Raw genomic sequence first — 20,875 nt, 5'->3', positions numbered from 1 at the left:
AACGACGATGAAAAATTCAGTTCCTTGCTCGCGGCACTGGCCGTGTTTCAAGCAGTCAGTGGTCGTTTGTGCTACGGCTCCTGCAGACACACAATGTTTCCAGCTCTTCATCTTCACGTCACCTGGGGACAAAGCGCCCCTCACTTGATATGGCACCTCTCCACTTCCTCATTGCCCAGGCAGTGAGGGCAGGAGGCAGTGGGTGGGCCTCCCTGGGCTACTGGCACCATCAGGGTGTCCATGAAATACACAATATTTGGAGGTTCTCCTATAGGTGTCTTAGGCCTCCTGGACACTTAACACTGGTCTAGGGGACACCCTCTCAGTGACCTTTCCAAACACTGACTCCTCTAACAGCGGGCAGCAACTCCCCCTGTCCGCGGGACAAGGGCTTGGCTGCCTAGAATTTCGCTGTAGGATTTTCAGGCCAGGCCCCCTGACACTCAGGCTTCACCCAGGTCCTGTTCCCAGCGAGCAATGTAAACAAAGCTCGCGGCTATCTTTCACCAGCGCATCATCTCCTCCAGGGAGCCTCCTTGGATATCCAAGGAGCCTGAGGGAGGAGAGAAGGAGAGAGGGAGAAGGTCTTCCCTGGCCACCCCTGGCGGCAGGCCTTTCCTCAGGCGCAGCCCCTAGTAGGGGCTCGGGGCGCGCCAGCGGCTCTGGGACGCCTGCCGCGCGCCGAACAGAGCGTCCGAGCCCCGTGGTGCTTGCGGCACTGAGGTCCTCTTAGTGTGGGCACGACGGGGGAGGGGTTGCGGGCCGCCTCGGCGGAGGCCGGGCTGGGGACCAGGCTGCAGCCCCTGCGCGCCCGGCAGGCGGGGGGCGGGGCGGGGCGGGATGGGGCGGGGCCGGGAGGCGGAGCCTGCCGGGCGTGGGGGAGGGTGCGGCGCCCGATAAGTGGCGGAGCGGAGCGCGCGCCCGCCCAGAAAGCGAGCGCGCCCCGGCCAGGCCTCCTGCGCCCTGTGCCTCTCGTCTGCGCGCCTCTCGCGCCCCCGCTGTCGCCTTCAAGCCGACCCCTCGGCCCCCGGCCGCTGCTCGCCAGGCCCCGGCCCCGCCGCCCTTCGCCCAGGACCGGCCCGCGCCGCCATGGGGGTGGAGGGCTGCACCAAGTGCATCAAGTACCTGCTCTTCGTCTTCAATTTCGTCTTCTGGGTGAGCCCCGGCCGGGCAAGGGGGGCGGGGCGCGCGCCCCGAGCACCGCAGGCCGCGCGCCTCGCTAGGCCCCGCGGAGGGGGCGCAGCCGGGCCGCCAAGTTGCTGGGCCACCTGTGCGCGCCGGGCGCGGGGCGGGGAGTCCTGGGCCGGTAGGCTGCGACGTTAGGGGCCGTCTGGGGCCGCCGCGCCGCTTGACGGTGGGGCGGGGGGCTGCGAGCCGGGTTTCGGGGCCTCTGCGCGTCCGGGCCCAGAGCCCCGCGGCCGGGCCGGGGCGTTTGGGCGCCTCGGGTCTGTTACCGATTGGTGATAGTCGGGGTTGCGGTGGGTGCGGGCTCTGGGCCGCGTACCCCGCCGCCGCTCAGCCCACCTGGCGCTGTTCCTGGGACCACCCTGTTTTGCGAGGATGGAGAGGGGGCTCGAGGGCGGGGCTCCCGGCGCCCCGCCCCCATGAGCTCATCGAGGCCACCTCCCCTTGATGGTCGGCCGGCTGAGGAGGGGGGCGGGGGGGTTGCGCACACTCCGTCCGAATCTTGAGGAACGTCCACCCCACTCTTGGCCTAGCCCAGCTCACCCCCCAGTCTGCTGTCGCCATCCTGGGGATCGTCCTGGGGGTCCGGGCCCGGGGCGGAGCTCAGACAGAAAGCGCCCTGGGCCCTGATGGCCCGTGTGCTGGGGTGCTTGCACCATAGTGGCCCCGGTTTGTGTGGTCCGGTCCTCTTGCCCTCCTCACCCAGACTGAGATTCCATCCCAGCCTCGACCCCCGGAGCTTTGAGGGGAGTGGGGTCCGAGCCTGCGTTCTGAGCTGGCACAGGGCAGGGGGCTGTGAAGACCTGAGCGCCTCTGAACTCTGGGGGCCTGGGTCCGGGTGGGTGCCCAGATCCGGGCTTGGGCATCCACTTTGGAAAGAGGAGCGCCACAGGGTGGTCATCTCTGGGTGCGGCAGGGTCTCCCCGGGGTCCCCAGGCTGCTGGCCTGAGAGTTGCATCTTCCTGACCTTATTCTTAATCTCTGCCCAGTGACTGATGACGCTTTTGCTTTTGTTTCTGTTTGCTGTCGATGTTGGAATGGGGAATGGGGTGGAGATCTCTTTTTGGCTTGGTAGGCCCCTGGATGGGTGTCAGGAGCCCGCTCGATGGCCGTGCCCTGCCTCCTCTCAGTGCTCCCCTGGGCAGTGACCAGGACCCCCTGCCGGGCCCCCTCACTGCTGCTTTGCCACCCCAGGCTGCTCACCCCTTCCCACTGAGGACCAGGGTGATGCCTGGGGGGTGGCGTATTTTTCAAGTTGACGCAGGGAGGGTGAACTTTTTAAATGGCCCCTGGAGCCAGTGTGTAGGACTGGGGACATGTGCTTGCCATCTGGACGGCTGGTGATCTCAGGGCAGATCTCGGGGCAGTGAGGTATTTGGGGTGGGGAGGACAGAGACTGGACTAAACTCTAGCTGGGGGTGGAATGGGGTGTCACATCCTACCTGGGGTAGTGTCGGTGTGGATTTGGTGTTTGCCTCCTTTGGCCCAGGCAAGTGGGGAACAACGTCCAGACACCTCTCTGCTGGCCCCTGAGCCCATCCCCTACAAGCAAAGCCTGGATGTTGGGGCGAGGACCCCGGCGGGGAGGTGGAGGGGAGGCAGAGGAAGGGAACTTTTCCAGGAGTGGATTCTTGCCTGGGGCTAGATGTCAGTGCGGGTGGCAAGTCCCTCCCACCTGCCCAGCCTGGGAGGTCTCCAGGACGGGACCCCTGGAGCTCAGCCTGGGTGAATCTGATAGTTTCCCAGGCAGCTGGGATGGAGGCCTTGCATTCCGGCCCGCTTTCTATTGAGGCTTAAGGAAATGCTTCCAAGGCCTCTCCTCTCCCTTCCTGGGGCCTGCCCAGCTGAACATTGAGAACTGGAGCCATCTATAGTCACCATGGCCCCACCCACCCATGCTGGGCCACCCCCTGCAGTGGGGAGATGCTGGGCTGAGCCAGGCGGGGCTGCCGGGCACCACCGTGTCAGAGCTGCTCTCTGCCCCCTGGCATCTCTTGGCTGAGAGCATGGTGCAGGGGCGAGTTTGGCCGGGTGGAGTCCCCACCCCACTGCTCTACTGCTCTGGTGCTCTGGTCCTGGGCCTCAGCTCCCTCCCCTCTGAAGTGGGAGTCCTCAGACTCCTCTCTCCTGGGATTGTTGGTGGATCAGCTAATGGGAGTAGGGGCCACGCTCAGGAAATGGATGTTGGGCAAGGTGGCTGGCCGGGAAGACAGCCAAGGAGAGCCAAGCCTGTTGGTGTAGGCAGTGCCTCGGGGAAGGGGCTTTGGGTGCCTGGGAGGCTCCTGCAGGGCCCAGTGGCTGAGGGAGGGCTCCTGGTGCCTAGCCTGACTCCTCACCGTGCACCCCTGCCCCAGTGCAGTAAGGGGGTGCTGAGGGCGGGAGCCAGGAGGAGAGGTTGATAATAGGTATCTGGATAGGGGCACTTTTTCAAGTTCCGTTTTAGAGAGTAAAAAGGCTTCCCGCGTGGGAGGAGGCATCAGAGGCAGTCTGGCATGCTTCTGCAAAGAGGAACCCGGTCACCCTGCATGCCCACACACATACTTGTCCCCCACCCTCTGCACAGAGACCCCAGGGCCCCATGCAGTGTGCAGTCAGCCTGCCTGCCCACAGCCTGCTTTGGGGCTCCCTGGCTGGGCAGGCACCGGGCTGGGAGGTGGGGACAGGACAGGAGGACAAGAGCAGCCCCCCGGCCTGAGCGGGGGAGACAGTGCAGACGCTCCTTCCTGGAGATCCTACCCCTGGGGTGGGACCAGGAGATTCCTGGCGGCGGCAGTGGGCACTCAGATTCCTGCTCCTGGGGCAGATCAGGAAGAACAGAGGCTCACATCCCTGCTTACTCAACTGCAGCCGGTGACCTGGGCAGGCAGCTGACCTTGTGAGCCCCGCCTTCCTCATCTGTGGAATGGGTATGACAATAGCTCTCTCTTTGGGGGCTGGCCAGGGAGCCCTGGAGGTGCCACTGCCCCAGCGTCTCCCGCCTGGGACTGGGACGGGCTGCTCCACCAGCCTGATGCAGTCGGTGGCTGCCTTCCAGAGGCAGGGCGGCCAGACCCGGAATGGAACGGAGCTGATTAGAAGCCTTGCTAACTGGCATTTAATTCTCGCTTCCAGACAGCACAAGACTGTCTCTCACTTAGCGGTGCTGTCGCCTTCCTTCCGGGAGAGGGGGTGTGACCCAGGCGGGCTCTCGGTGGGGATGGGGATTTCCTGTGCCCAGTTCCAGCCAGGGCCAGGGGACTTCCCTTGGTCCTCCCCGGCATCTCGCTATGGAGCTTTGGGGAAAAGGCCGTTGGGCTCCTGGCTGAGAAGAGGAAGTCTGTGGTCTGTCCCTGGGATGCGCTGGCCCCAGTGAGGGTGGCGGGGAAGCGAGGGGCGCCGAGCCAGAGTGAGGGGCCGGGAGCCGGGGCACCTGGCCGGCTCTGCTCCCATGCTGACGTGGTGCCCTCCCTGTGGGCTGTTCACCCCCAGTCCCTATCTCATACTGCTTCAAAGTCTGGACAGAGATGGACCCCCCCCCCAAAAAATTGAAAAGAAACCACCCCATCCCCCTCCCAAATATGCTACCCCCATGCCTTCATTTCGGCGCCAAAATCCTGCGACAAGGAAGGACCTGGGTCATAAAATCAATACAGCTTAGAGTCCGGGCGCCCGAGGGAGGGGCAGATGGTCACCTTTGCACTGACCTGGCGTTCTGGAGAGGGCCCGAGGGTGGGGGTGGGGGTAGGGGAGAAGCCCAGGGCCCGGCCCCCCAGGACCCAGGCTGGCCACACAGCGACGGCTAGGTGATTTTCGGCCCTGGAGGTGGCACCTGCCCAGTGGCCAGGACTCCTCGGAGAACCAGGCTCGCCCAGAACTGGCCCTCAGCACCCTTCTCTTGAGTGGAGCAGAATGTGAATTGACCCAAGCACGGATGGCTTCCAAAAGCCTCTGGACTTCTGACTCTCCCCCTGCACCCCCACACACACTGTGTACTTTCAGTCCTGGCCTAAGCCCCTCCTCGATGGCAGAGCAGGTGCTAGTTCCTTCCAGGTGGACCCCCAGATGCGGGGGAGTCCCTGCGGGTGGGCAGGGGACCACTCTCAAACGGCTGGCCTGTCATCAACCGGCAGCTGGATCTCCCTTCCTAAGCCAGCTGCCAGTGCTGTGGCCGCAGGGGCACCTGAGACGGGGCAGCCGCCCTCTTCGGGTGTAAGGGCTGGCGAGGGCCGGGGCTCGAGGGATGGGAGGCACATTGGGCCTGGGGTTTGGTGGAGTCAGGCCCTGTAAGTGCCTCGGGTCGCTGGTGGGGGTGCTCTGGGCCGGGGGCCCAAGAGCCCAGGCGTGGGGATCTGAGCGTCATGAGGCCTGGGGAACAGGGAATCCCCTTGTCCTCTTCTCTGAAGCTATGGCCCTTCTTCTAACTTTGGAAAATTAGTGCTGCCCCCACCCCCAATTATTGAGGTAACGTGATCATCGTCGTGAAGGCAAAGGACAGGAAGGCAGGCTGGCCTGCCATGCAGAGCTGGCGGGTGACCCACCTGGTGTCCTGTGCCATCACACAGGAATCTTCTGTACCTACTGTCCCACACCCAGGTTGGCTGGGTCACAGCTCTCCCTCAGGGGATGTCTAACGGCGCCCGGGCACCTGTCTCACCTGTGCCGGCACCTGTGGGTGGGCGTTGAGGTTGGCTCCACACTGCAGCTGACAGCCAGCTCCCGGCGGTGAATGTGGGGACTCAGGCCAAGAACCCAGGGCTGCAAGGTGCCCGGGTGCGGCTTGGGGAGCAGGAGTGAGGACCCCAGGCTGCCCACCTTCCTGGGTCTCTAGTCCTGGGGGCTGTGAGGCCTGAGCCCCTCAGCTCGATGCCCTCGGTCTCGAGGGTTCAGGGGCTTCCCAGGGGCAGCGGGTTTGGGAACCACTGGCTGCAGTCTGGCCACGCCTGCCCAGGGCTCATGGGGAGCTCACCCCTGACACAGCTGCAGCTCTGCTTGGCCGATGGCCCGCGCTGCTCCCCACCGCAGCAGCTCGGCCCGCCCACCCTCTGCAAGGACAGTCTCTCCCTCTGTCCCCGAGATGATAACAGCTCCGGCTCACACGGAGCAGCACTCTCCTGTGCCAGGCAGGCCCCAGGCCGGAGCCGTCCCCTTTGCCTCCGGCTGGGGCTGAGCTATTATTGGACCCACTGAAGTGATAAGGAAACTGAGGTTCCCAAGGGACCACATGAGGGAGTAGTGGGGGCGGGTTGGAAACCAGATCCCGTTCTTTAACTGCTGTGGTTCATAGCCCGGCATGGCTCCAGGACCGTGGGCTCCCCCAGGGTGGTTGGCAGTGCCCGGGTAGAAGGTTCTGGCTCTTGGTGAGGCCATACTAGGCAGCGTCGCAGTGCTGTTGCTGGCCAGGGACACCCTGACCTGCCCTGGGACCCCTCCACCCATTCTCTGGTCTCATGACTGAGCCCACCCACCTCCCATCTCCTTCCACAGTGGGTGCCTGGCCCACCTAGATCCTCCTTGTCTAATGCACACGATCCTCTGCAGCCCCTCGCATGCCTTTCTCTGGCAGGTCACTGGGACGCCAGTCTCCACATGCCCCTCCCTGCAGGGGCCAAGGGGGCAGGGGGGCTTCCCAAGGGGGGGGGGCGCCCTTCCAGCCAGTGGGGTGGGTTTGGGGTGGGAGAGCAGGCCACTTCCTGGCTTCCCTGCCCAGGGGGTGGGTGGCAGGCTCAGGGACTTGCCCTAGAAGCGGCCTGGTCCTTGGGCCCCAGGCCCACTCCACTGCGCCCCAAGAGGTGGCAGGGTGTCCTCACCATGCATTGGCCTACACTCACCTCCTGGCAGGAAGTGGCTTCTGATCCCTCAGCCAGTGGGGCCCAGGAGACCCAGTGTCCTTGCCTCCCCCCACCTATCTTTAGAAGCCAGGCGGCTTCCTGAGGTTGAAGGGCCGAGAGTGGTTTCCGCTTCCTGGCTGACGGTGAGGGTCCCTGCTCTTCCCTCCACACTTCCTTCCTGCCTTGAACCCGGCGCCTGTGCTCCCAGAGGCCACAACAGGGTCTTAGGGTCAGCTGCCCACCCCCCGGGAAGGCCAGAGACAGGCCCTGTATCACCCAGGGAGGAGTCTGGCCCTGTCCCCTCATGGTGAATGGAAAGCGAGGGTCAGCCTGTAGGGACCCAGGTCCCCCGCCACTGTCAGAACCTTCCTCTCCCCTGCTGACCCTCCACATCCCATCCTAAAAGTGTCCTCACTCACCTCTTCCCTCTGACTTATCCCAGCTCCTCCAAGGGCATTTTCTGCCTTATTCCCTGTCCCTGGTCTCACTGCCCTCCTGGGGAGGGTCTCCAGGCCCCCAGGATCCCCGGGTTGCCAAGCCATGCAGGCACTTAACCAGCAAGTATGTGCACCCCTTGCTGTGGCAGCTTAGGGAGCAGAGCTGGCACCCAGCCGAGGCCCCTTGGCGTCCCCCACCTGGTGGCCCTCCCCAGTCACGGTGGAGCTGCCCTTGCTGAGAGCCTCTGGCTCTGAGCATTGGGGCCAAGGGTCTGGGCTGCAGACCAGCTGCTCCTTAAGGGAGCACGTTGAAGCTCTAGTCGTCCTAGCTGCCCGTGGGACCCGTGGGCAGGACTGGGGTGACCACTTGGGCCCGCTGGCTGGGGGTGAGGGAGGGATGGGGAGACGATTGCTGTCCCTTCCTGGGGAGGGGGTGGGGGCATGCGTGCTGGCGTGGGGGAGGGGCCTGGCAGAGGGCGGGGCAGCCGGCGCTGGCATGGGAGGCTGCTGCCCCAGGCCTGCCCGGGCAGTGCCCGTGCCTCTTGCTCCCTTTCAGCAGCAGCTTGGAAACGGCAGACAGGCTGGGCAGGAACCCAGCGCCCTTGGCAGCTCCCTTCTTCTTTTAGGTGACACTGTTGTTTGTTAATTCCCTGAAAGGAGGAAGAAAGAAACAGAAACAGAACTTTCCTAGGGTTACCAGCACCCTGTGCTGTGCCCTGGTGTGGTAGCTCCAGGAACCCCAGGAAGTTGGCCGGCTCTTCCCGGGAGCTGCCCCCCACCCCGACCCCGAGCAGGAGCATCTTGGGATGCAGGAGCAGGTGGCGGTGGCGCTTCCAGCAGGCGAGCGTGCAGGAGAGAGGTGTCTGTGGCCCTGTGGAGGGTTCTGTCAGGAGAGGGACTAATGAAGACAGGTCAGATTCTGCCGCTGATAAACCTGCCCTGGAACTCCTGCTGCAAATACTCATCGCCCTCGCCCTCGCCCTCTCTCTGTCTTCAGCGGCGTCATGCTAAGCACTCTACATATATTAGCTGACGTACCTTTATTTCCTGCTTTTACAACGGAGGATGTATTGGAGGCACAGAACCCCGAGGTGGCCCTGAGGTGGCCCAGCAGTCAGGGGCCCGGGGCCACCCTGGACTACCGTGCTCCAGCCTCCACCCAGTGCTAGAACGGCACGCTTCCCGTTCATGCTGGCCTGTTTTATAATGGACATACATACGTGTCCCCTGGCTACCCAGTCCTTTCTTGGATTGACCCTAAAACCTTGGCTCTGTGGATGGGACTTTGATGTTCCCAGCTGCTTGCTGCTGGCTGCTGGAAGCCTGGAGAGCCCCAAGTGTCCAGCTCCTTGCCTCAGTGCACGGTTGTCACCAAGACGGCAGCCTGGATCCTATGGGACACAGAAGAAACATTTACCCCAGGGGCCCTGCTGCTTAGAAGTTCAGTCGTCAGGGACCTGGGGGTAGGGGGTTTTTTAAACAGCTTTATTTGACAGTAAACTGCGCCTCTTTAAAATGGTGGACACATCTATCACACCCCCAAAAAGTGTCCTTGGGGCCTTGGGACCCTCCCCCTGCCCCTCCCCCATCCCAGGGCAACCACTGTCTGTTTTCTGTCACCGTACATAATTTGCATTTCTCACACTTTTATGTAAACGGAATCAGAAAGTGGTGGTTCTTTTTTCTTTTTTTTTCTCCTTTTTTTTTGAGGAAGATTAGCCCTGAGCTAACATCTGTTGCCAATCCTCTTCTTTTTGCTGAGGAAGACTGGCCCTGGGCTAACATCCATGCCCATCTTCCTCTACTTTATATGGGATGCCGCCACAGCATGGCCTAACAAGTGATGCGTCGGTGCGTGGCTGGGATCCAAACCTGCGAACCCCAGGCCACTGAAGCAGAGCACACGAACTTAACCACTATGCCACTGGGCCGGCCCCCTTCTTTTTTGTCTGGCACTCATCCTCTTCCTGAGGTCCACCCCGGGTGTTGTGAGTGGTTCACTCCTTTTGACCGCTGTATAGGATTCCGCTGTGCGGCTGGACCACAGCTGGTTCGTGGGCATCATCCTGCCCCAGTTAGAGGCCATCTAGTTGTGTCCAGTGCGGGGCTCTCATGGGGAAAGCTGCTGGGCACAGTGGGGGACGCGTCTGTGTGTGGACGTGTGCCTTCGCGTCCCCTGCGGAGGGACCTAGGGGAGAGCTGCGGCACAGAGCTGTGTGGATCTGACTTTCTGAGGAGCTGCCACACTTTCCTGAGCGGCTGTGCTGTTCCGCATCCCCACCAGCTGGGCGCGAGCCTCCCGGCTCCTCTCAGCCTCGTCACACGGGGTCCGGCGGTCTTGTTCATTTCAGCCGCCCTGGTGGGTCTGCAGGGGCATCTCCTCGTGGTTTCAGGTGCGTTTTCCTGTGACCGATGATGTTGGGCATCTTTTCCTGTACTTATTTGTCATCTGTGTCTTTTCTTTGATGAAGCGTCCAAATTTTTTGCTCATTTTTTAAAAATTGGGTTGTTTTCGTTGATTTTCAAAAGTTCTTTATAAATTTTGGATATAAGTCCGTTATCAGCTGTTTGCAAGTCCCAGTCAGTGGCTTGTCTTCTGAAGGGTAGGCTTCTTTCCACCTTGTGCTATTTCAGGGACCCCAGCCCTGCCCTCCTTTGGTCGGTTGTGGGGCCGGGGTGGGAGCCCTCCCTTCCCCTCAGACGCACCCCTCCTCTGCTCTTCCCCATGGCGGGTGGGGGGGACCCCAGTGCTGCCTTTGCCCCTCCTTTGTAGGTGACTTCACGTGAATAACCCCCCTCCGCCTCAGTTTGCTCATCTGGAAAATGGGATGGTTATTGCCTTCGTCCAGCCCCACACTGGCAGGTCTGCGCAGGGCCAGGAATGACCGAGGGAGGGCAAGGAGGGAGCACTTCAGCGCCAGACTCTCCCCTGCCCCGTAGGCAGGACCAGCTTCTCTGTGGACCCCTCGGGAGGGTGGGCTGAGGGCCAGGGGGGAGTCAGAGGCGCCGGCCCCGCTGCTTGCCCTGGAGTCTGAATGGAAGCCCTTTCCTTCCCAAAACAGCGAGAGCTGGTGACTTTGTCTGCGATCCCACCATTAGAGTTTGAGGGGTAGAAGAGCATTGTCTCCATTTCTCTTAGGACCGTGCACCTGAGATGGGCCTGTCCTCCCAGCTCCTGGGGTGAGGGGGCTACACAGGGAAGATGTGGGTGGTCTCAGCCCAGCCGAGGGGGCACGGGGCCGAGGAGCATTCGAGCCAGGTGCCACTCCATGCTCGGCTCCCCTCGAGTGATGGGGATACGGAGGCCGAGACAGGGCTTATGGCCAGGTCTCTACGACTACAGTTGGAGGCCCAGGACGGGGCTCTCCCAGCCCCTTCCCGCTGAGTCCTGGAACTTCTCACAAAGCAGTCTCTGGACTACAGTTTCAAAACAGAATAAGTGACGTTTTCAATCCAGAGTGACCACGGCAACCCTCAGCCTCGCCTCCCCTGGAGCCACAGATGGCAGCCAGCTAGGGAGGAGCCAAGGACTCTGGGGTGCCTGCCCTGCCCCCACTGTCCCCACCTCCCCCTGCTCATGTCCCGCGGGCCCTCCGGTGGGTGTCACAGGTGTGACAGGCACCAAAGAGCAGCGACAGGATGCTGGGAGGGCAGGGCCAAGCCCCATGGGAAGGAACTCAGGCAGCAGGTGCAGAGTGGGCCCCGAGGGTCCTACCATGTGCTTGCTCGAGGACAGGGAAGCCTTCAGAGCCTCCGTCCTGCCTGGGGTTGGGGAGTGGGCTCCCCCCAGCCTCCATCAGACGTTGAAACTTGGGGAGAAGGGGAGCTGAGAAACCCCATCCCCAGGCTGGTGGCGGACAGAGAGGTGCCAGCCTCCTGCTCTGGGGGAGGCGCCAATGGCATCCCCTTGGGGGTGGGAGCCCAGCTGCTGCCTGCCCTGCTGTCAGCCAAGCCCAGGGTAGAAGGCTCTTCCCGCCTCCCACCGGCCCTCTAGTGCCACCTGCCTGGGGAGTCCCCGGCACTGCTCAGGGCTTTCCTTGGGGCAGCCCATGGGGCCAGGGCCTCAAGTCTCACACCCTCGACTGAGCATGTCCCCCCCGAGCGTCGTCTCGGGGCCCCGCTCCTGGGCCAGGGCCGTGGGGCTAGGCACTGGGCTGGCCAGGTGGTTTTCTCGGGGTCCAATTCTCAGTTTCTCTTCCCCGTTGGACATGGAGCTGTGAGTCTGTGCTGGGTCAGTGACACAAGGTGCCCAGCGCTGCTGTGGGAAGGCCTTAGCTGCCAGCACGTGGACGGGAGAGAGGCGGAGGAGGGCAGGAGCTGGCTGGCTGCGCTTGTGGCTCTGGGAGCAGATTCCACTTCAGTGGGGTGTTCAGGGCTGGGGGAGCCCGGGGAGGAGGCCGGGGCGCAGAGGGCGGCCTGGGGAGGATGCCGGGGCGCTGAGGGTGGCGCGGGGAGGAGGCCGGGGCACTGAGGGAGGCCTGGGCACTTGCATGGGGTAGTCAGATGCTCAGGCCTAGGCCTGGCAAGGCCTGGTCTGGGCTCATCCTCTAGGGCAGACCCCACCCGCCACTGAGCCACATGCTGGCAGGAGGACGAGTCTCCCTCAGCCTCAGCCAGGAGCCCTGTCCCTCATGCCAGGCCCCCAGGCCCCGTACTTTCCTACAACTACTCAGGGCAGCCTCCCCTGCCCTGGCCTATCTGGAGAGCACAGCGAGCTTCCTTCCTCCAGCAGGTTCCCTTCCCAGGGCTGATGGCAGGTATTTATCCCACAAACCGCCTGGCCCCTCTCCCCTGTGGCTTCCTGGATGCCACCAGCCCCGGCTGCCTCCCCTTTTCAGTAATTCCCTCCACCAGCCCCACCAGGGACCCGGGGACATCAAATCCCCACTCCTCTCTTTGTCCTGGCAGCAAAGACGGGGAGTCCCAGTCCCCTCCACGGACTGTTGGGGCAGTACCCCGCCCTTGGAGGAGGGCCCAGCGTTCCGTGGGGTGCTCGGGGTCTAGTGTGGCGTCTGGCCAGATTTAGCAAATAAAAATGCAAGACATCAGTTACACTTGAGCGTCAGATAGACAAGGAACGCTTTTTCAGTGTAGGTTATGTCTCATGCAGCATCTGGGACACACTCATGCTAAAGAAGTATTCCATGTTCACCTGAAATGCAAATTTAACCGGTGTCCTGCATCTTGTCTGGCAGCCTGTTGTGGGGTCTCACTACAGTGGTGCTGGCCGGAGGGTCCAGGACCAGCTTCGTGGTCCCTGATGCCCAGGCCTTCCTGGGGCACCTCGGCAGACATGTGGAGCCAGCGAGCGGGCCAGAGCCCAGTGGTGCCCGTGAGCACCGCCCAAGAGGGGACCCCTCCCTGGATAAGTGGAGGGGAGGGTCCGGCACCCACCTCTCCCTGGGTGTTCCGTGTGGACGATTTGCACCCACTGCTGCACTGCTTTGGGCCACAAGTGACACCGCCCTGTTCTTTCCCCAGCTTGCTGGAGGTGTGATCCTGGGTGTGGCCCTGTGGCTCCGCCATGACCCACAGACCACCAACCTCCTCTATCTGGAGCTTGGAGACAGGCCTGCACCCAACACCTTCTATGTAGGTGAGTGCATGTGGGGTGGGCTCTAGGCTGGGGGCCAGCAGGGACAGCCCATTGAGGTGTGTGATCAAGGTATCTGATCCTGACCTGAGTGAGGCTGCAGAGAGGCGGTCAGGGAGGGCTTCCAGGAGGAGGCGGGGCCTGAGCCAGCTCAATGGGGCTTGCTGCATGCTGGGGCCAGAAGGAGACCAGCCGGGAAGGGCTCTTTGGGCAACAGGGTGAGAAGGAGCCAGAGAACGGGTGGGGCGAGGTCAGCCTGGGAGCCTTGAGGGCCTGGGTGAGGCGTTGTGGCCTGGATCCCTCTCCGGAGGTGGTCCCATGCCTGGCTGGGTTGGGGGTGCCTGGGGCAGGAGCCAGGTTCCCAGGAAAGCTGAAACTTTGAGGGGCATGTGGCTTGTTGGGACCCCACTAGATGAGCCAGGCCCAAAGGGCAGCAGCTGGGCAGGGGCAGGGAGCTGTGTCATGTGGTAGGGATTTCAGGAAAGGCTCCCTGGGAGGGGGTGGAGCTGGATGCCTGAGGCAGCTGCAGCCACAGGGGATGGAGACTCAGGCCCTCAGGAGTGGGGGGCAGGGGCCGGGGCCAGCGTGACTCAGGCCACCCCCACAACCACACCTTGCTGCCTTATTAGGCTGCGTCTGCCTCCCAGGCACTAGCTGTGGCTCCCCAGGGGCGTCTGTCAGGCTGGGGGGAGTGGGCCGCCGCCGCCCCCACCCCCAGGGGCAGAGGTCACAGAGGAGGAGGGCTGCCATGCTGTGCAGAGCAGCACCCCTCCTTCCATTTGGTCCCCAGCCAAGGGGAGGTGGGCGGGGCCTGGCCCTTGTGGAGCTCTGGCCTGTGTGTTGAGATGTTTCTGTCCCTTAAAGGAATGGCCCCTGGGCGGCCCCTCTCACCCCCACAGGCCAAGCAGCAGGGCAGGAAGCAGGTGTGCGCCTCCAGGGTTCAGGGCTCATAGCGGGGCAGCTGCCACCCCCTAGCCTGCTGCAAGTCCTTTGTACTGTGTGGAGCACGGGAGGGGTCTGGGTCCCTCCCAGCTGCCAGTCGGGACCCCCACACACTTGGGATACACATGGCCCTGCATCCTCGCCATCCTGCCCGGGCACCCCGGGGCCACACGGGGGCCTTTCCCAGCCTGTGGTCCCTCTGGGCCATAACGTGGAGAGGGCTGCGTTCCAGGGGGCATCAAAGGGGCGGTCCCTCTTCTCCCCGGAATTGGGAGCCTGTGGCTCTGGCAGTGGTTTCCAGGGCCCAGCAATCCTTGGGGAGCCCCTCTGGCTGCTGAGTCCCTGCCCATCCAGGACTGGCCTTCTGGAGCCTCTCGCTGGCCCTGATGCGGGCTAGGCCTGCCAGGGAGGTGGGAGAGGAGATGGGGCCCTGACAAGGGCTCTTTGTCTGGTGCCAGGAAGTGAGGGCGGGTTAGCCGGGCCCGCTCAGTACCCTGGGCAAGCTGCAGGGCCCGGGTGAGTCCCTGACCTCATTTGCCAGAGCCAGGCCCACGTGTACAGACAGCAGCCCGGCACTGGGGGAGATCTGGGCTGGGCCTGGGAGGGGCTGTGGGTCAGGCACCTGTTCCCTGATCTCCCAGCCCCTTGCAGGACGCTGCATAGCCCAGATCATCAAGACGCCTCTCCCCTGCACCCTGCACCATCTTGCTGAACCTCAGGGGAATAGAGGCCCGAGGGTCCCACTTCAGCTCGTGGATGGGAGTGTCAGGGCCTGAGGAGAGAGAGACAGACCCGGCTTGGGGGAACCCTCTGGGGGCGGCCGTGGCTGGAGGTTTCCTCTCAGCCAGGTCCCCTCAGTGCCGCCTGGAGGCTTTGTCTGGCCAGGAGGAGGCCCTGGGCCTTTTCTGAGCCCGTCGGCGGGTCCCGGCCCCCAGGCTCCTTCTCCCTGGGAGCCACCGTCCTGGCTCTGGAGAGGCTAGGGCTGCCCACAGTGTCTGCTGCTAGGACGAGGGGCATGGGAGGTCCCCGGAGAGACGCGGTCAGCGTTTCCCAAGGGGCACAGGGCCTTGTCTGGGTGGGCTATGGGCACCAAGAAGGGCAGCATGGCCGGGTCAGAGGCCTCTCGGCCCACAGTGCCCCCCACCCTTTGGTGGCCTTTCCTGCCTCCCCAGGAACGCGTGTGCAGCCCAGTGGGTGTTGGGCAGGTCAGGAGGGCAAACTGTCCCCTGTGTGCTGTCCTAGAGCCACCCCTGCCACCCTGCCGCCACACGCCCCATCCTTTCCACGGGGCCCAGCCGCCAGGGCACCTCGTCCAGCAGGCTCCAGCTCCCAGGGTCAGGGCCTCAGAAGCCGATTCGAGCCCACCCGTCCAGCCCGAGGAACCACCCAGCGCTGCCTAAGAGTGCGGACAGCTGAAGCGGGCGCAGCATGTGGCCAGCAGGGGATCCCTGCCACCAGATCCCGGGGCTGCCCTCCTCCGTCCCACCCCCAGGCCAACAGCTGGGCCCTCCACACCAAGACGGGGGTGATCCTTCTCGGCCCCCGCCCCCGAGTCCCAGAGGCTTGTGGGAACCAAAGTGGGTGCGGGTGGTGGGGTGGGTCACCCCGGGAGAGACGTTCCGAGTAAAACCCCGATCACTAGGTTCTCTGGGCACTAACCATGTACCATTCAGTGCTGCTCGACTTTGCCCGCCTCCCTCCCACGTTGTGGAAGAGGAACCAAGGCCTGGAGAGGCGCTCACGTGGCCCAGCCAGGCCGTGGTGCCCTCCCCAAGGCATTGGGCATCTGACCTCTTCCTGGCAGGGCGGCCCAAGGTGGGGTATCCGCACCTGTGAGACCCTTCAGAGTCGTGGCAGTGGAGGGGTCTTGGCCAGGGAGGAGGTCTAGGGTGGTGGGCTTTCGGGGATGCGGCCCCCAGGACATCAGGGCACCAGGATGTCCATTCCTCCTCTCTGGGATGTGGGGCACTGAGGGTGTCTGTCCATCCTCCCCCACAGGCATCTACATCCTCATCGCCGTGGGTGCTGTGATGATGTTCGTCGGGTTCCTGGGCTGCTACGGGGCCATCCAGGAGTCCCAGTGCCTGCTGGGGACGGTGAGGTCCTGGGCCGGGGGGGTGCTAAGTCCAGCTCGCCTAGCAGTGGGGGGGCTGCAGGGCTGATGCTGACGGCAGAACCCGGAGCTCCTGGGAGGCAGCACGTGGTCAGCCTAGACTGGCCTGCGATGTGGAGCTCGGGCGCCTCCCCTCGCCTGTCTGGCCCTGGAGGAGGGGTCACAGGCAGCCTGAGGACCTTCCCCAGAATGCCAGCTCCCTGGTTTCCCTGTTTGGGTCTTAAATTGCATCACGGTTGATTGCCCTTATGTCTAGTTCCTAAGTTCCAAAGTTGCTTTTTTTCTTTCTTTCTTTAAAGAAAAACCCACAGATATAATAGGAGCGAGTCCCAGTCTCATGGCCAATCTCAGGTGTCCCAGGGCATGTGGGAAGCTGAGGCCTGGCTGTGGTGTCCGCGGTCTAGCCGGTCCAGGAGGCATGGGCTGTGGGAGCCTGTGCCAGTGTCTCCAGTGGGGGAAACTGAGGCACACCACGACGACCCCCTTTCCATGGGGAGAGGAGAGGAAGAAATGGGGCAAGGAAAGGGGTACTAGCGGCCCAAGCCTCCTTGGGGGCTGTGCCACCCTGCATTTCCCAACCCACCCAGCCCCTACCCTTGTCCTCTTCCTCCAGCCGCCCCTGGTCCTGCGTGGACAATGAGAACACTGGCCTCCTGCTGCTGGGGCCAAATCTTAGGCTCCATACAGCTCTTCCCCGGTCAGGACGTGGGTGGGTGGGTACCGCCAACCACCCCACACACACCTGTTGCTCAGTCGGGCATGTGTCACCTGTGGAAGGCGAGCCCCAAGCTGCCACGCCAGTCGGGGCCTCAGGAAGCCCTGGCCGTGCCTGCTCTGACCCCCCTCTCTACCCTGACCCAGTTCTTCACCTGTCTGGTGATCCTGTTTGCCTGCGAAGTGGCTGCCGGCATCTGGGGCTTTGTCAACAAGGACCAGGTGAGCCTGAGTCCATAGGGGAGGGCCAGTCCCAGCCCGGAGGGGCGGGGCGGGGGGAGCACCTGCTGCTCAGGCTGTGGGAGACGGGTCGGGTTGCGGGGTGCTCTCTGGGACTGGCCTGGGAGGGAGACCACAGAGGGCTTTCTGGAGGAGGCGGCGTGGAGGCAGGGCTGCCCGACTCCCAGCTTCTGGGTTGCAGCTGGGCTGTCCTGGAAGTGATACCTTCTGGGAGAGTCAGGTGAACGCTGCCTCTGGGGATGGTCTCCGCTGTGCATGTGACCCCACCCCTCCCCCAGATCGCCAAGGACGTGAAGCAGTTCTACGACCAGGCCTTGCAGCAGGCTGTGACGCACAGCGACGCCAAGGCCAAGGCCAAGGCCAAGGCTGTGGTGAAGACCTTCCACGAGACGGTGCGGGAGATGGGGGGAGGCGGGGAAGGGGTCCAGGGGGACCAGGGGAGGCCAGGTGGATGAAGGTGTTTGTCCCCTCAGTTGAGGCCCAGCTAGGCCTCAGCCCAGACCTCCGGAGCAGGAGGGACACTTGAGACCTGGCAGCCCTCTCCTTGAGGGCCGTGGGGCCCTGTCTGCGAGCCCTGTGGGTCCCTGGTGGGAACGAGACAGTTCAGGCCAGCTGGGGTTCACGGGTCTCTGAGCAGCACAGCTGAGTGAGAGGCAGGGAAGGAGGGGGCGCCTGGGTTTGGTGCTCCCCCTGGAGGGGACTATCCCACCCCCACAGCACCATGTCAGGCCGGGGCAGCTGCTGGGGCCCCTGCAGCCTGTGGGATGCCTATCCTCGCGCATCTCCCCTCGGGTCATCTCCTCGCCCGCGCCCAGGACTGACTGTGGGCATGCTTGCTCTCTGCAGCTCAACTGCTGTGGCTCCAGCACGCCATTCGCGATGACCACCCCTGGGTTCAGCAATGACCTGTGTCCCTCGGGCGGCAAGGTTATACCCAACTTATTCAAGGTGTGGGTGGTGGATGGGACCTCCCAGGGGCTGGGTGGGGCTGGGCCTGCCTGCTCCCCCACTTCGCTGCCACCCTCCCCTCTCCGTGGGTCCTGGGTGGTGGGTGGGCCACGGCTACACAGCGGCACTGTGGCTAGAGTCAGGGCTGTTCTGCCTGTGGGGCTGGGCCAAGGCTGAGTTTGTACTGACGGCCCACAGTGGGGCGACTATACCCTGGGTTGCCGGTGGGGGAACTCTCCTCCTCCGCTAGCTCTACCCGTACCCGAGCAGGCATGGAGGGTGCCCTGACCGCTGGGTCAACGCCCGTCGATGCCCAGTGATCTCTGAGTGGAACAGGGAGCACACAGCCCGTCCCTCGGTTCCACGTTTGGTTTAAAACGGAGAGACTGGGTGTTGTTCACACCTCTTCTGAGGGGGCAGGGGCCGTGCCCCTCCGTGCTCTTTCTATAATGATCCGGCTGCTGCACTCCGGGGGTCCTGCGGACCAGTGCCCCTGACTGCCTGTGGCCATCCCCCACAGGAAGATTGCCACGAGAAGATCGATGAGCTCTTCTCGGGGAAGCTGTACCTCATCGGCATTGCCGCCATCGTAGTGGCAGTGATCATGGTGAGCGGGCAGGTGGGGCGTCTGCTCAGGGCCCCCCAGGGGTCTGTGGGTGCTGACCAGCTTGCCCGCCCCCTCCCCGCAGATCTTCGAGATGATCCTGAGCATGGTGCTCTGCTGTGGCATCCGGAACAGCTCCGTGTACTGAGGCTCCAGCCACTCGGGCCGCAGGCCAGGCCGGTGGGACCCCTGCGGCATCCCCAGGGCGACCCGGACACTTCTGCAGAGGGCCTCTCACCACCTGTGTATATAACTTTTCTGGTATTATTACTCTGCTGCACTTATTAGTCTTTTTACTTTTGAGGTTTTGTTTTGGTCCTGAAGTTCCCCATTACCTTCTGGGGTTGATGTCACCTGTAGGTGGTATGTGACTGGACCCTGGGGACTGCAGGGCAGGGGCCCCCTCTGCTCCTGGGGCCGCCTGGGGGCTCTGCCTGCTCAGCCAGCCCTCTCCAGGGGACCTCGCGGGCCTTCTGGCGGAGCTGCATCCTCCCACCCACCTGTCCCCATGGGCTGCAGGGCTCAGGCCGTTTTTAATCCATGTTCCTCTCCTGCCACCTGTCTCTAGAGCGGGGTCTACGAGCGGCCTTATGCCTTTAATGCACCTCTCCTTTCTAACACGTCATCTTCAACTGTAATTACATCTTGAGAGTCATTCAATAAAGAAGGAAAAACCAGGCATGCTAACAAAGTGTCCAGCCCCTTCCTGTGCCTGCATCGTCCAAGACCCAGGGGGTGGTCGGAGGGGAAGGGGAGCCTGGCACGCGTGGGGCTTAGCTCTGTGGACCTTGCTGGGCCCAGGGTGTGCTGCCAACTCTGTTGGTGGGTGAAAACAGACCCCCCCCCCAGGACAGCCCCCTTTCTTGGGCCCTGTGCCACCTGCAGCAGTCTCCAGCCAACCTCTCCCCTACTCCTGCTGCACCACTGCCCGGAAGGAGCAGGGGGGACAGGGCAGCCAGAGAATGCGGTGCAGCAGATGTTTGAGGTGGGGGGCCTGCAAGACTCTCCTGACGGAGGGCTCTGTGGAGGCTGGACGCCTGGCCCCGGCCCTGTCCCTCCCCGTCTAGGTGCCTCTAAATGTTCTATTGAGGAGCTGGGTGGCTCAGGGCTTAAGCTCCATCGTGCAGGCGCTGGATCAGAGGGCCTCTACGACTGCCTGCGGGAGCCCACCTGGCCCACCACGGTGGACTGAGGTCTAGCTGCCTCTTGGATCTGGCTGCTGCCCCGTCTGGAAGGCTGGGTGACATCACTGTGAGCTACAGGCAGGCACGGACCTGCGTGTGTGTTAAAATTGACCCCTTGAGGCCACAAAGGCCTGGCTGGGATTCATGTCGCGGGCACCCGGCCGCCTCCCTGGGGGCTGATTTTGGAAACGAACCCCAGCCCTGCGCTGGGGGGCGGGGGCGGGGGGGGGGAGGGTCTCAGCGGGCCTGCCGCTCTCACCATACCCCTCCACCGAGCTTGCCGGGTCGGGTCGGCCAGAAGGACGGGATAGTCGAGAAGCCCCCTTTTTACCCGGGATGTCCTGGCCAGGGCTTAGGTGTCTGTCACCTGTAAGCTGCGATGTGACACTACACAACTAGTGCGGGGGGGGAAATGGGGAGTCCCGAGGCTGCACAGGAACGGGCCCCGTTTCCTCTCCGGGTCCCTGGACTCCGGGGATGCAGCCCTGGGAGAGGCCGAGGTCCGGCCGTCCAGCAGGCGGGAGCCGAGGCGCCTGGACTCGGGCACGGCGCGGGCCAGTGGGGAAGGGGCGGGTGGCGGCCGCTGGGTCCGGGGACGAGGGACAAGCGCCTGTCCAGGAAGCCGGGGCCTGTCCTCCGCTCCCGGGCGGAAGAGACCAGCTGGACCATCAGCCATGGGCAAGCAGGCTAGCCCGACCATGACCCACTCGGCGGCCGCGACGAGCACTCTACCTGAGGCGCGGCCTGCTCCTAAGACCTACGACGAGCGCGATCAGCCGCTTCCGGCCAGGACCGGAAGTGCCCGGGAAAAACGCTGCGCGTGATGATGCACTTCCGGCCTGAGGGACTACTGTTCTCGGGCCTTCCGGCAGGTGGCGCTGAGGCCCAAGGAAACCGGCGCCAGCAGCTAGCCCTCGAGCATTCTGGGAGTCGCAGTCCCTCCTCCTCCCTTCCCTCCTCTCCCTAATCAATTCCGGCCTCTTGGGGAAGGAGTTCCGACATTTCCGGGGAGGGGAGGTCAGGGAGAGAAGGGAGGGCGCATGCGCAAGGACTACAAGTCCCGACAGGCCTCGGGAGTAGCGGCCCAGTGCCTTATGGGAGATGTAGT

General features: G+C 63.6%; 1 protein-coding gene across 2 annotated transcripts; it reads left to right on the top strand.

Moving 5' to 3' along the window:
- Positions 1–923: 923 nt before the first annotated feature.
- On the top strand, positions 924–19,274 carry CD81 (CD81 molecule). Of its 2 annotated transcripts, none has more exons than XM_087422483.1 (8): positions 924–1,155; positions 12,911–13,025; positions 15,963–16,060; positions 16,939–17,013; positions 17,310–17,423; positions 17,878–17,958; positions 18,500–18,586; positions 18,669–19,274. In XM_087422483.1, the coding sequence occupies exons 1-8, from the start codon at positions 1,090–1,092 to the stop codon at positions 18,729–18,731; spliced, it is 699 nt and encodes a 232-aa protein (XP_087278609.1). In that variant the 5' UTR covers positions 924–1,089; the 3' UTR covers positions 18,732–19,274. The 2 variants fall into 2 exon arrangements, with proteins under 2 accessions (XP_087278609.1, XP_004441117.1); XM_004441060.3 differs by having other exon boundaries at positions 926–1,155; positions 17,878–17,979.
- Positions 19,275–20,875: the final 1,601 nt, after the last annotated feature.

Source organism: Ceratotherium simum, chromosome 34, assembly GCF_057802395.1.
Source record: "Ceratotherium simum simum isolate JZ-2026a chromosome 34, ASM5780239v1, whole genome shotgun sequence".
In the NCBI taxonomy this organism is placed as follows: domain Eukaryota; kingdom Metazoa; phylum Chordata; class Mammalia; order Perissodactyla; family Rhinocerotidae; genus Ceratotherium; species Ceratotherium simum.
Note: the sequence above shows the minus strand (reverse complement) of the source record. Positions and strands in the feature narration are given on the sequence as shown.

Excerpts from the sequence above, each read along its gene's own strand:
- CD81 (XM_004441060.3), top strand. The coding sequence starts at position 1,090 with ATGGGGGTGGAGGGCTGCACCAAGTGCATCAAGTACCTGCTCTTCGTC. Across the intron at positions 17,424-17,877 it reads TGAAGACCTTCCACGAGACG|CTCAACTGCTGTGGCTCCAG; the intron begins GTGCGGGAGATG and ends TGCTCTCTGCAG. Across the intron at positions 17,980-18,499 it reads TTATACCCAACTTATTCAAG|GAAGATTGCCACGAGAAGAT; the intron begins GTGTGGGTGGTG and ends CATCCCCCACAG.